This window comes from Aythya ferina (genome assembly GCF_964211825.1).
Source record: "Aythya ferina genome assembly, chromosome: 4".
NCBI classification, from domain to species: domain Eukaryota; kingdom Metazoa; phylum Chordata; class Aves; order Anseriformes; family Anatidae; genus Aythya; species Aythya ferina.
This window is the reverse complement of record NC_140300.1, coordinates 73,929,656-73,943,388: the sequence shown is the minus strand read 5'-3', so window position 1 is coordinate 73,943,388 and position 13,733 is coordinate 73,929,656. Positions and strand designations below refer to the sequence as shown.

General features: G+C 50.3%; 2 protein-coding genes across 4 annotated transcripts in view; one reads left to right on the top strand and one right to left on the bottom strand.

Moving 5' to 3' along the window:
• The first annotated feature begins 226 nt into the window (after positions 1-226).
• On the top strand, positions 227-1,674 carry NEUROG2 (neurogenin 2). The gene has a single exon (XM_084517000.1). It carries the CDS (start codon positions 293-295, stop codon positions 968-970), a length of 678 nt encoding a protein of 225 aa, XP_084373126.1. The 5' UTR covers positions 227-292; the 3' UTR covers positions 971-1,674.
• A 7,791-nt stretch (positions 1,675-9,465) lies between these two features.
• ALPK1 (alpha kinase 1) overlaps positions 9,466-13,733 on the bottom strand; it is a 40,692-nt gene continuing 36,424 nt past the window's right edge. For all 3 annotated transcript variants that reach the window (XM_084516999.1, XM_084516997.1, XM_084516998.1), the window contains 3 exons: positions 12,814-12,976; positions 10,770-10,956; positions 9,466-10,173 (listed from right to left, as the gene is read on the bottom strand). In XM_084516999.1, the coding sequence (XP_084373125.1) occupies positions 9,977-10,173; positions 10,770-10,956; positions 12,814-12,976 (547 nt within the window). In that variant the 3' untranslated portion in view covers positions 9,466-9,976. The remainder of the gene's footprint in view (positions 10,174-10,769; positions 10,957-12,813; positions 12,977-13,733) is intronic.

Sequence of the window (13,733 nt, the reverse complement as noted above, 5' to 3'; positions counted from 1 at the left end):
CGAGCGCGAGGCTCCGAGGGGGGGCACGGGGAAAGGGGGGGGAGAAAAAGGGGGGGGGGGAGGCCGGGGGCCGGGGCTGAGGCCGGGGCCGGGCGTCGGGCGGGGCGGCGGGGGGCAGGTTTGATTGTTCCCCGCGGGGTATATAAGGGGTGTTAAGGAGGGTCGTGTGCCAGACACGCAGCCGACGGGCCCCGGGCCGCTCCCCCCGCCCCCCTCTCTCCCCGCCTTTCCCCCCCCTCCCCAAAAATCCTCCCTCCTCCTCCTCCTCCTTTCCCCCCCCCCCCCCCGGAGGATGCTGGTGAAGGCGGAGAGCCCCGCGCCGCCGGCGGAGGACGAGCTGCTGCTGCTGGGGCTCGCCTCGCCCGCCCCCTCGCTGCCGTCCAGCGCCGGCGACGAGGAGGAGGAGGAGGAGGAGGACGAGGAGGAGGAGGAAGGGGAGGAGGAGGCGGCCTCCCCGGCCCGGCCCGGCTCGGCCCGGCCGTCGGGGCCGCGGCGCCGGGAGGGGAAGCGGCGGCCGGGGCGGTGCCGCACGGCGGAGGCTGCGCAGCGGCTGAAGCGGAGCCGGCGGCTGAAAGCCAACAACCGGGAGCGCAACCGCATGCACCACCTGAACGCGGCGCTGGACGCCCTGCGCGACGTGCTGCCCACCTTCCCGGAGGACGCCAAGCTCACCAAGATCGAGACGCTGCGCTTCGCCCACAACTACATCTGGGCGCTCACCGAGACGCTGCGCCTGGCCGGGGGGGCGGCGGCGGCGGCGGCGGCCAGGGCCGGCCCCGACGGCGGGCTGGAAGCCAGCCCCTCGCCGGCCTCCTCCTGCAGCCCGGCGCCCTCCGCCTCCCCCTACGCCTGCACTTTATCGCCCGCCAGCCCCGACGGCTCCGCGTCCGACGCCGAGCACTGGGCGCCCCCCCGGGGCCGCTTCGTGCCCCCCCCGCCGCCGCCGCCGCCGCCCCGCCGCTGCCTCTAGCCCCGCAGCCCCCTCCCCAGATTTTCTTCCCCCCCCCCTCTCCATCCCCGTCCCAAATTTCCTCTGCCCCCACCTCCGACGTTGCACTTTGTCCGCTCCCCCAGCTCCCGGGCCTTTTGTGTGTGTGTCCCCCCCCCCTCCCCGTCCAACCCTCCTTCCCTCCCGCTCCCCGTTTCGCCAGCTGTCTCTTGTGATTTACGAGGTTTGGGGTGGGGTGGGGGGGTGGGGGTCCACAGAGAGAGAGAGAAAAAAAAAAAAAAAAAAGAAAAAGTTGAGTTGTTTTGTTAGGGGGCCAGGTTAGAAGTCATTGTATAATTTGTAGGCTTTGTGAGGGCTGAATGCAAGCGTGGAAATTTAGGCTGAACTCTCTATCAAAAGGGAAAAAAAAAAAAGAAAAAGAAAAAACAACGTCAAGGGAAAGGGGGGTGTGGATCGGGAGGGAGGACTCCTCATGCATTATTTATTTCGACCTTTAGGGGACGAGGAACTCCCCCCTTCTTTCAGGAGATTAAAAATAAATCAACAGACTGAAAACCTAAACAGACACGGAACATTACAGCGATCAGCCACACACGTGTTCACATTTATTTATTATAAAGAAAGATTTCATGGAAAATATGTATTTTTTTGTATAATTTACAGAGTTTATTCTAGTATGTATTTACAGCCGAAGAGCAAAGGGACTGTTCTCGTCATAAAATATAAATAAAATATCTAATTTTCATAACTTGGTTTGCTGCTTTTCTTTGGCTGGCGTGCCAACTGTCAGGAGCTGGGGGGCTCCTCCGGCACAGGGGGGCTGGCAATTGCCCTGGGCTCTGCCAAAAATTGGGGTGGGCTGGGCAAGGAGACCCCGGGACCTAGCTGAGTTTGTGGGGTGCGATGGGGTGACCCAGGTGTGTGCCCCCTTGCAGGTGCTCCAGGGTTCATCAGAGCTCTCCCATACGTTTTCATTTCTAAAATTCTGGTTTGCTTCTTCAAAAACACCCCCTTACACACACCTCTTTTTCTTATTTTTTTTTTTTCCCCCAGTGGAATAGGAGCGAGACTAAACTCTGGGATGTCAGCTTAGTCCCAGCGTTGGTGCAGTCACTTTTGGGGTGATAAGATAATCGGGGATGAGGGGGACAAGAACAAAATCCCTTCTTCTCCCGCAAAGGGAGCCCCCAGAACTGGCTGTGGTGTGGAAAGGAGCCACCAGAAATACACACAATCATCCATACAGCAGCATGTCGCCTGCATCCTGTGGTTTCTCTAGCAGCAATGCTGCGTTTAGGTGCACTGGGAGCTCGCTGAGGATCTACTTTTACCTCCCGCTGCAGAAGATGTAACTGCCTAAAACCTTTCTTCAAACTGATGGCTCCTGAGTATCACTGAGAGGGACGTAGGACATAAACACTACCCAGGAAAATAAAAATGAGTGAGCTTAAATAAAAACTGGTTTGGGCTGAAAGAGGAAGGCTCCGTTCCTTCATCTCTCTCATGTTCGGGTGAAACCCATGCCACGGGCAGGGCCAGGGGGAGCTCAGAGCACCTCCGGGGATGTCTCGGGTTGTCCCATGGAGATGTTGTCTCCTGCACAGGGCACCCAAAAAAGTGCTGAACAGGAGCAGCCAGTCTGCCCTCACCCTTCATCCTTCCAGTCCTTCCTTGCTCCATCACTGCCCTGCGCTGGCTGGGCGTCCTCATCCTCCGTGCCTGTGCCACGAGCCCAAACCAGGGCGTTTTTAGCCCAGCGCCATTAGTCCATCGCTGGCAGGGCCGGGGGGTGTCTGGCGCACTCCGAGGCCCTTCAATCATCGTCCCGTGTGCCCAGCAGCACTTTGTGACTTCTGGGTGCAAACACCTGGAAATCATTAAAAACCAGCGGAGGCGGCTGAATGTATTAATTAAATAAACCACGCGGCACATGAATCTGCCCGGTGCCCCTGGATCCTGGGAGCGTGAAACCCGGCCCGGCGAGCGACGTCCCCGAAGGGGGCAAAAGGGAAAAAAAAAAAAAAAAGAAAGAAAGAAAAAAAAGGAACGTGTGAAAAGAGAATTAGTGAAATTAGGTTAGCCCAATAAAACGTGCGGGGGTTCGCCCCCCCTTCCCCGCAGCCTCGGGCGAGCGGTGCTATCGAGCCTGATCTATTGTTTCCCCCCCTGGCAGGGGGGTTATTGTGTGATAAATAATTCCTGGAGGACAGAAAAAAAAAAAGAAAAAAAAAAAAAGAAAAAGAAAGAGAAAAAAGTGGGCGCATTTGCATAATCACGGCTTTGATGTGGCCAGCGATATGAAGCTGTGTCCCCCCAAATCTGCCGTGGGCCAGAAGGAACAAAACAGGAGGCGTCCTTTCAGTGGGGCTGGCAGCGTGTGGGGTGGCCTGTCGGGAGCGGGATGTCTCTGTCTTTCTCTGTGAACAACCCCTCTAACGATTAAACTCCAGGAATGCCAACAAGGAGCCCAATGCCTGGCTTGCCCTCGTGCCGTGGTGGTGATGGGGAGCATCACCCATCCTGCCGGGCAGATGGGAAAGAGAAGGGGGTGGATGGGGGTCCCACAGTCCTTCCCCGGTCCCTTCCTGGCTGCAGGCACTGCTGCAAAGCCGGAGGGTCACAAATTATTAGCAAAATCCCAGTGGCTGCCCAGAGCCTCAGGAAAGCAGCCCGTGGGCCCAGAGCCCTGCAGTGGGCCTGGTACTGGGCTGCAGGTGTAAAAGGCAAAAGTGCCCCTTGGGATGGAGTGGGGGAGCCAGGGGGCTGTTTCCACGGCTGCACCTTGCTGAAAAAGTGTAATTCCTCGTGACAAAGAGGTTGCCTTCCCTTTAAAGTGTGTTTATGATCCTTCTGCACATCGTGCATAAAAGCTTCTCTGTGCTGCTGGAGCCTGCCGGGCTGCTCTGTGGCTCCAGAGAGGGGTTTATACACACCCCTGGCTCACAAATAGCTACGGGGAGCCCACCTCACCCCAAGGGCTGGCACTTTCTTTCCTCTCGTGTGCTACACAAACCGCTGCTGCACCTATGTGTTTCCACAGAGCAAGCCCGGCCTGCATGGCTGGCCACCACGCGGCCTTCCCCGCTCCCCAGCACGCATTTCACACATGTGGGATGCATGGCCTGGCCTTGATTTACTCCTGTTATGGAAATTTTTCTAATGATTTTATTGTCACAAGGAGGCTTTGGTTTTGTGATGGCAGAAAATAAAATTAAAAAAAAAAATAAAGTAATGCCATTATGCTGTGAAGCAACTGGATTAGGGTTCACCTGTTACAGGACCTCCTACAGTGCGCTCTAATGACTTCGTTATTGAAATGTATATTACATTAAGTAATTAAGCACACGTGGGCTGCTTTTTTAACATGGGATTCATTATTTTTTGCATAATGTGGTTTTAATTGAAAGGGCCAATCATCTGGGATATTAGACAGTTACACCTTATTTCCACACAAAGACAACTTAGAGAAATGCAATGCCTCTTCAATGAGAGCACACCCCAAACTATCTGTAAAACATACAAATGGGGGTATGCCCGTGTGCCTGGGGAAAGCAGCTGGCCCTGGGGTGCATCCTGGCCGAGGACCCGGCCCTGTGGGACAGGGACAGCGCATCGCTGTGGTGAGGGGAGCGCAGCGCTCCACACAGCCATAGGGGCTGGGGGGCTTCAACTGATCTCTCAGGAACCGAGCCATAGAAAACACCTCCTGTAAGGGTTTGGGCTTGTCTGGTAAAACTTTGCCTTCTTTTTGTCTGGATTTGACCTGCGCAGCCCCCATTTCTGCACTGTACGGACAAAGCAGTCCCAAGCACTCACCGCAGCTCAGCACGCTTTTGTGCAGCAGCTGTAGCTCTGCGGACCCCTTCCACGAGCAGAAGTCTTGGTGGGATTTTTACCCAGTGTAGAGGGATGCCGTGGGCTGGGCAAAGTCTTGCATCTCTAAACCTGTCTTGACTTGTGCCCAGCTGACACCTTCCTCCTCAGGAAGCATCCTGCCTTAAAGCCGTGATGCTGTGCTGTCTGTGCGGGCTCGGCACACGTTTTTGCTGTCACCGTGGGGCATACCTGAGCTCGGGCTTAGCACTGAGCCTCTGGGCCAGCACAGCAAGCTTTGGGCTGTGCTTTCCTTCCCGCAGCCCGCAGTGCTGAACGCAACACGGACGGTGAGCGTGCAGTGCTGGGACTGGAGACAGAGCACGTTAAAAGCCGCCTTGAGGAAAAGTCGTGCAGCGGGCAGAGGGAAGGCGGGCTGCTGTGCCGGAGGGCAGCGGGGACCGGGCCTCCTCCCATCCCCCTGCCTTGATTAAAAAGGAGAGGGTCCGGACCAAAGCTGATGGCATATTTACCTTCGTGAGTTTTAGAAAAGTTAATTACCGCTTGGAGCAAGTTGGTATGGCTGTCCTGAGCTGCCTTTTATTAGTAGTCGCCTTCATTAATTTCCCTCGCTGGATTTGCTGCTAATAGCTGCTTGGTCCTGGGCAGCACAAAGCAGCATCTGTGCCATTGAGCAGAAAAGCAGGAGTCGGGCAGAGGGGGGCCGGGGGGCGGCGGGGGGGGGACGCCGTTTGCAAATCATCCCCTATTAACGTGACGGCCCGCGTGGGGCAGGCAGCAGCCCCGTGCCTCCCGTGTCCAGCACGGTTGCTTGAGCTTCAGCCTGGCAGCGGAGGGGGGAAAGCCTGGGTCCCCCTGGGTGCTTGTGCTGGCTTCTCCCACCCACTGAATCTCCCGGGCCTGGTCTGGGTGAGGATGCAGGTGTCAGCGCGGCATGTCGCCTGCCTCGCGCCCTCTGCCAAGGCCTGATGATGCCCCAGTTCTGCCTGCGCTCCTCGTGCCCGGCTATAATAGGCTTCGGTTGTTGAACATGTTCCCTTTCAGTCTCTAATTGACTGATTTTTATGCAAGAGTGCGTGCAGCAAAGCACGCGAGGCCTCTGTCTTTCGCCTGGGTGCTCGCAGAGGGACTTCTAACAGCACAAACTTCCTTCACCAAACACCTTCCCCAAAGCTCGGGAAAGAGCTCATTGCCACGCTGTCAGCAGCAGAAAGCTTTTGTGCTTGGCTTACTGCTTTTACCAGGTGAATGTAAGTCCTGCAGGCTTTATGCCCCTACAGCTAATGACAATATTTCACTGCTCTGATGCAGCGCAGCTTCTCTCATTTCGTAGAGACCATGAGGTGACTGCTTCCTAATTTGTGGCTCTCGCCTCACACTTGAGAGTGTGGTGTGATTAAAAAAAAAAACTAAAAAGCACATTGGGTAGCAAGTAATACAAGACTGAATGCCCATGAAAAATAAAAATAAAACAAAACAACAAATAACACAAAACAATGGAAATCTTGGTTGGTTCACATGACTTTCTTCTGAAGCCAGAGGAAATAGCAGGAAGGAGACTTTTTTGTCCAGTAGCTCTAAGCTGATGCTTCCAGCCAAAAGATTAAGTGCTCCGAGTCAGCTGCTTAGTTCCCCCATTAGCCCCCCGTTTGTACCATACACCGCATCAACCCACAGCCCAATTTCTGTGTGTTTCAGGCCACGTACGTGCTATGGCTGCCCAAAGGCTGTTGGATATGTGTGGACACGTCATTATTAAGGCAAGCTCAGTGCTCAAGCACCGGCTAATGGCAGGGCGCTGAGCAAAGCTCTGAGAGCTCCAAACACGAGCCCAAGCCTGCGGAGCTTGCGACCAATGGAAGCTACCAGGCTAAATGTTACGGTGCTGGCTTTAGGTGGGAACTGTGCAGGCTGACACTCGACATTGACTTCCCTGAATTGCTCATTCAAAGATCTGTCAGTAGCCGTACGTTTAGCTGGGGTGGGAAAATGTCTTACATAAAGCAACAAAAGAAACCAGCTGCTAAATGCTAATACCCTATATTAGGAAGTACTCCAGATATTAAGATTCCCCACACAAGAATTTATTCAAAAGCATATCTAAACACATTTTCTTTGGTCAAACAAGCAGCAGAGGCTGGAAAAGGCGTTGCTTTTTGCAGGTCTCTAAACCACACACACTTTACAACAGGCGTCGCGGGGCTGGCTGTTGACAGTGCGCAAGGACACTTTGTTCTGCAGGGATTGTTAGGGAGGTTTTGTTTTGTTTTTAATTGTCTCTATAGAGAAGGAAAAGGCTTTAACGCAGCATCGCTGCTGCTGGTTAATTCCCAAAATCTTGCTGACCATCTTTGTTTCCCCTTGGCAGTTTAGAGCTCTGCTTTGCGGCTGCACGAAGCTCCGTATGCACAATTTCTGTCACTTGGTTAAAGCCAGCGTTCCCCTCCTGCCGCAGACAAGGCAGCCCTTTATTGGCTGCAGAACAAGATAACTGGCTTAATCTTCCCAGTAACACGTGAGTTTTCATGTATCACTTTAATCTGCGAAACACTGGGGCTGAGTGTACCGTCACATGCCGATTTTACTTTTCTATGAGCGAGTGACTCCCGGGCTCAATGATGGATTGTTCGCTGCCTTTTAACAACAGTCAAGATGGTGAATGCCCCGGGGTGATAGACAGTGTGCAATGGGAACGACAGCAAATCTGATGGCCCAGTTCAAGTTCACCTGACAAAGCTGAAGCAGTCTGCAAGCAGCATTCGAGAAAGGATTATTCACACTAGCATTATATTTTTGAATGCATTTTTCTTCCTGTGCAGCTGCCCAGCTCCCCAGCACTGAAGGTTTATGCACCATAATAAAGAGATTTAATTTTTTTTTTTTCTCTCTTGCTTCTCACTCTTTACACCTAGCTCTAATTGTTCAGCACAGTGATAGGGCATCTTTCCAAACAACTCGGCACAAACCACGTAGAAAACAATAGCATTGCTAAAAAGTGGCAACAAAAGCCTAAAAATCTCTGCCAGTTGCAGAAACAAAAGCTTATGGTTTTGTTAAAGCTAACGCCGTGGTGCTGGGGACCCATCTTTTTGGAAATTTAATGCTGTGTTCCCTTTCTCACGACACAAATCTCCCAAAATAAGCAGTCCTAGCCCTCGGGCCATGGGGCAGGGAACCTCTGGGTTTAGAGGAGAAGAGAAGAGAGCATTTTCAGTGGAGGGAGCTAGTGACCTTGGATGTAGCAGGGAAGCTACGTACCATTTTTCAGATGAAGAATCCCCTAGTACATGGATGACTGCACATGCACACACTCTGGATGCCTTGGCATAGTCTTTGAAGAGTAACACCAAAGTCTCGTCATATTTTATTTCGGCTAGAGAGGTGGGTTCCTGAGCAGCAGCCAGTGTTCAGTCCAGTCCTGCTATTCCTGCCAGATGTGGAACTAAGGGGAATATGCACACCTCTTTCTTGAAATTTCACAAAAGTAGCTTTCGGCCTCCCAGTTAGGACAATAACACCGGGAGAGGTGTGCCAAAAGAGTCGAAGATCTCTTTTGCTCTCCAGTGGAATAGAAAAGCAGATGCAGCCTCTATGTGCAAAAATATGCCCTCTGCAGTGTACACATTCCCTGACCGTGCTGTCAGGTTTGATTCTTACCACCTAAGCAGCCTGTGCAGGAAAAAATAACTCTGCATTTCGCACTTACCAGTTCCCCAGGTGGTGGCTCGTGAGTGTCCAAGGAGGTCACCTGAATGAACGTCAGGTTTTAGTTTAAAATAAAACAAAACAACACAAGACAACAAAATACAATCCCACAAAAGATTGTTTCATAAAATGCAGAAAGCTGCAACTGCCTCTAGCCCAGGTGAGAGGATAAGGTCTTGGTGTGGGCTGTTGATAGGGGCAGTGTGTAAAGATACCACTTAGAGGACACCTCTTTCACTCACAGGCAACCCCTTAAAGCCCCAGCACCTGCTCTGAATAGCTGATGTGAGCTGTACCTGTGAGTGCCTAGCTCACACAGCAAACTAGCTCACGTAGCCATAGAGCCAGGGCTGTGCACTGCCCTTGGATGCATTGAACCACAGTCTGATGGGCCAGCCATGCCAAAACAGGTTTGCAAGGAATAAGCCCTGGACGGAGCTCCTGTGGGTGGTGACAACTGGATTTTGTGCTGGAGGATCTTGTGGTAACTGGGAGTCTTCCTGCAGCTTGTACTGAGCTAAGGGTGTGCTGAGTAAGGGTGTACAGCTCAGAGGGAGGAGCTGTTCTCCTCTAGGAGGAACCCAAGCGGGCACCGAGGCTGCTCACCCTGTGCCCGTGCCAGTGCTGATTCGATGCTGGCCTCCCCCTGGAAGCACTCCTTTGTACTAGGGTCCGCATTCGTGCCCGGAGAGATTTTTTTTTTGTGGGAATTAGTCACAGAATCATTCACAAAACTTACGGTGTTCACAGTTTCGTTACAGTCAGAAGAGACGTGCTGTTCTTAAGTGAGAAATATTCCACTCTCTCCCAAGAGTTTCTTAAATGTAGCAGGCCTAAATTATTCATGTATAGTTTTTCCTGGCTCAATACCAGTATTTTTCTCCTTGAAGAACAGCAGACTCTTTTGGCTGCTGCAGTTAAAACCATATTTCCTTCTATTTAAATGTTGTGTGGTCACACCTTTACATACATACCCCTCTGAAAGAAATTGTGCTTTTATTTTTTAACAACCCGAAACATCACCATTTGTTCCCGGAAGCATTTATACAACTTTCTGTGCATTTTACAGATGGTTGAAACACAAGTCTCTGCTTCTGTCTCGCTCTGTTTCCTACTCCATTTCCGAAGAGCAGATGGTGCCTGTTGCCCTCACTGGGTCTGCTGATGCACTGGATGTTTATATAGTCTTGTAACACACCTCTAGCTGAATTTTGGAGGCTGCTTTCTGCCTCCTCTTACAGTCTTCTGCAAAGTCTGACAGATGGCTATAAGAACAAGCGTTTCAGATGGTACACAAGATGGTAACATGGTAATACCAGCTGGGATGCATGGACCAGGACTTTCCCAAAATGATGCAGGTAATGGCTGACCAGACTCACGTCATCTCAGGGCCTCTGTTCTCACAAAGACAACATGCTCCTAGAAATGTGTAGGATAAGATACTGCCCATCTTATGGGTCATCTTCTGCTTGGTTCTCCTGTGTGAGTCTACATTGGCGGCTCTACTGAGGGTCTCGTTAAAGAAAGGCAACGACAGATTTCATTGCACTCCACATGTTGGTTATTGAAGAAGTAATAAATCCCTCTCTTCCCGAAGTTAGAGCGTGAAACATCTTTGCTATTAACAGAATGAATCTGTGGGTCTGTGAGGTAGATGAGGCCTTTCCCGTTCCCTGTCACCCAGCCTGCAGAAAAAAGGATACATCTTTTTTTTTTACCAAGCATCACGGCCCTTGTGCTATCCCACCCAGGTACAGCCCACACTCTGCTCATGTCAGTTCAGTGATTCCTGGTTTACCCCTGTGTCAGCAAAAGCAGAATGAAGCCCCAGGAGGTACTGAATGAATATTGCTTGGACATCCCAGAGACACCCGTGTGATGAAGGTTGATTCTGAAAGGTTGTACCCTTGGCTTTTAACCAAAGAGATTAGTTCTTCATTAACTAAACAGGGAATTATTTTAGGCTTGTCAATTTTGGGAAGGAGGAAGTGTGACAGAACCCGCTATTTTAGTGGTTCTTCTTCAGGTGTTTCCACAGGACACATCCTCGCAGCCTGGCTTTAGCCTAATTGGGTGCAGACAGCTCCTGTGGCACTCTGGGGAGCATGCAGCTTCTCTGCTCTTGCTGTGACACAGCAGAGGAGAAAAGCACTGCTCACAGCAGAAGCACACCTGCACGTACCTCCCTCACCTTACGTTGTTTAGAGAGGCTATGTCCTCGTACAGCATATTCTGCTGCTTGAGGGGATGTGCAATAAAGGGAGTTCACTGCAATACAAACCTTGCAGGTCAACAACGACGTCTGTTCCATTGGAGTACTCGTAGGAGAAGTGGCCATAGGCCAGGCCATACTCTGTGGCTTTGTACTCGTTCTTTACCACCTTTGTGTTATTGGACAGCTTCACAAACTCCCCCAGGATGTAGGGCTCCACGCTCACACATCCTTTTATTGTTCTGTTTTCCAGTATCTGAAAAGAGAGTTTCAGCGACAGTCATCCAAGCAGAGATGTGAAAGCAAGAATGCTAAAGCTCCTCTAAGGGAATGTTTGCATTTTCCTCCTAGAACTTTCTGTCATAAGGTGGATGGAAATATCCCCCGTATTAACCCACTGCTGATTCAAAACACAGGCTGCTTAGAGCTCACATTTCACGAGAGCAACGATGGCACCAACACAAAGCCAGTCTGGCAGGCCAAACCAAGCAACAAATTCTATAAAAATATCTAGTTTGTTCAGCAAGTGAGGAACTTCTTTCAGGAGACCGTCTAAAGAACAAGCAAGAAAGATGAAAAGATTTGAATAAACTTGCACCTGGTCCTTCTTCAATGTGCAAATAACCACTGGGTGATTTTTTTTTTTTTGTTGTCATTGTTGTAGTTTTTGTTGTTGTTGTTGCTTTTTTTTTTTTTAAAGTAATTTCTGTCTTCAGAGACTAGTAAGTGCTGGTGCCAGGTTCTCATTAGGCCTTATTAGCAAGTGGCATAGAGCCAGACCTACTGCCAGAATGGCTTGCAGACACAGTAATATACACATCATGCTGTCATACTCATACTAATATTGTGAATTCATACACACACTAATAACAGTGAACTCAGCTCTGTAGCAGGCAGGGAAAGGCAGGCTACTTAGCTCTCCGTATCTGAAACACAAGTCCAGCTGAAAGTTAAGCATAAGAACTTGGAAAAGACCTGTAACTTTCCCCTGGAGGGCTGGATGTCTGGTTTAACCTCCGTGCCAGATCACACAGATGTGGCTCCTGCCTCTAAGCACTCAGACTGGGTGCTGCCACAGCAGGGCTGTGGCTTTGCTTGTCCGTGGCTTTGCTGCCCTTGCAGACATCTCGCAGAGCAGAGAGGGTAGTAAGAGCAGCAACAGCTGTCCTGGCTACACTTCTGAAACACAGAAGGCTAGTATGATCCCGAGGTGTGCCCTAAGAGTGTGTTGAACGCAGCCTCCTCAAACTCTGTGTGTTTGAAACCGCGTGGACAAATAGCCATCTTCCCTGATCTAATGTGGCTGCTCTTCAGTTGAGTTGTGGGTATTTTAGTTGCTGTTTGTTGCTGTTTAAAGACTAACCCCAAACTGCTTTTTCTTCAAAACTTCTTACTTCAGGCTTCTTGTTTTTTTCAGCCCACTCCTGACAAAATAAACTCTCATGACTTTGCTGTGCCTTCCCCCTAGGCTTGCTCGGATAACTCTCCACATCCCAGCCAGCTCTCGGCCACTTGGTTCTTGCCTCTCCCAGCAGGCAATGTCTGAGGCTGAACTGTTGGGATGTAGGGGCAGAATGGTCCCCAGTGAGAGGTGCCTGATGGACCTGTGGTCCTGCTGAAGCTCAAAGCCCTGCTGTTTCCACTAGTCTTTCCTCACCATCAGTGTGAGCTCACCTTCAGGGGGTGCATGGGCATTTCCTTCTCCTTACAGAGCACAGACCACACAGAGATGTGGCGGAGCTGGTTCTTTGCCAGGGACAATTGGAAAAGGAGCAGACGGTGAGAGGGAGAGCACTTCTGCTTAGGCAGGCCCCATTCCTCTCTCTGAGGTGGGCCACTTCTTTATATAGTGACCTATTCCTCTCCTAATAGGAACTAATAACTAATAAGAATTGCTGTGATAAGGGGTTGTTATTGAGGAAAAGAGCTTTTCTGTGATAGCCGTTTGAAGGATGTCTACTGTCCTGAACAATCAAGTACACCTACCAGGTAAGATCACATGAATTACAGCACATCACCTACAGGCGGCCTACCTACGAGTAATTTAAAGTCAAACTGACTTATGACCCACTTCCCATCAATTCCGTGCTATTGCTTTGAAGACAGCTCTTACCAGAAGTACTGCAGATGGGATATAAAAGATTTGGGTAGGGACCTTTTGCTCATACAGCCTCTTGTTGAATTCCGTCACATAGTACTGAGCAGTCATTTGTCGTTCCACATCACTGAAATGATGAAGAAGTCCCTTTTCTTCTTTATATTCTTTCCCAACATACCTAAACAAGAAAAACAAAACAAAACAAAACAAAACAAACAAAACAAAAGAAAAAACAACCTTTGGTGTAGCCAGGTTTGCAGCAGACTGTACTCAGGAAGCTCTACTTCTGGTACACAAACATCATTACCGTACACAAACATCAAACCATAAAGTTTTTTTTTTGTTTTTTTTTTTTTTTTTTGGTTTTCTTTTTTTCTCCCAAAGCTCTTACAGGAATAAAATGCTGTAAAAATCAACCAAATCCTGGGATGAGGGTTTCATAGCAATGGAATGTTTAAAGTCAACTCTTCTTGACTCTGAAGGGAGATCTGACTCAGAGGTACTTAAACTACTGTTCTTAACCCATAAGAATTCATAAGATACTTCTAATAACAATCCAAAATCTGTGATTAGCAGCCAGCAGAGCTTTCCTGATGTGAAACATATATGTCTTTTTAACTTCGCTTTCAGATCAAAAGGATCCATTGTGTAAACCCATTGTCAAAATTAAAAGTGACTGAAAAACTTCTCTGCCTACAGGCATTGTTGCTCCTTCACTGTGTGTTAATAATGAGCTTGTTGCAAAGTGATTCTAGGCTGGAGTCTGGGTACATGGAAGTGTAGCATTGTGCCAGCTAGGGTAGCCTCTCGGGCCCAGCATCACATTAACCTAGGGTTCCTTCTTTCAGACCGCAGCAGGTGTAAGCCTGTCTGTCTTGGCTTACAAACAGAACAATTGCTGGTGTCTCCACAGGAAGATGAAATCAAGCAAAAAG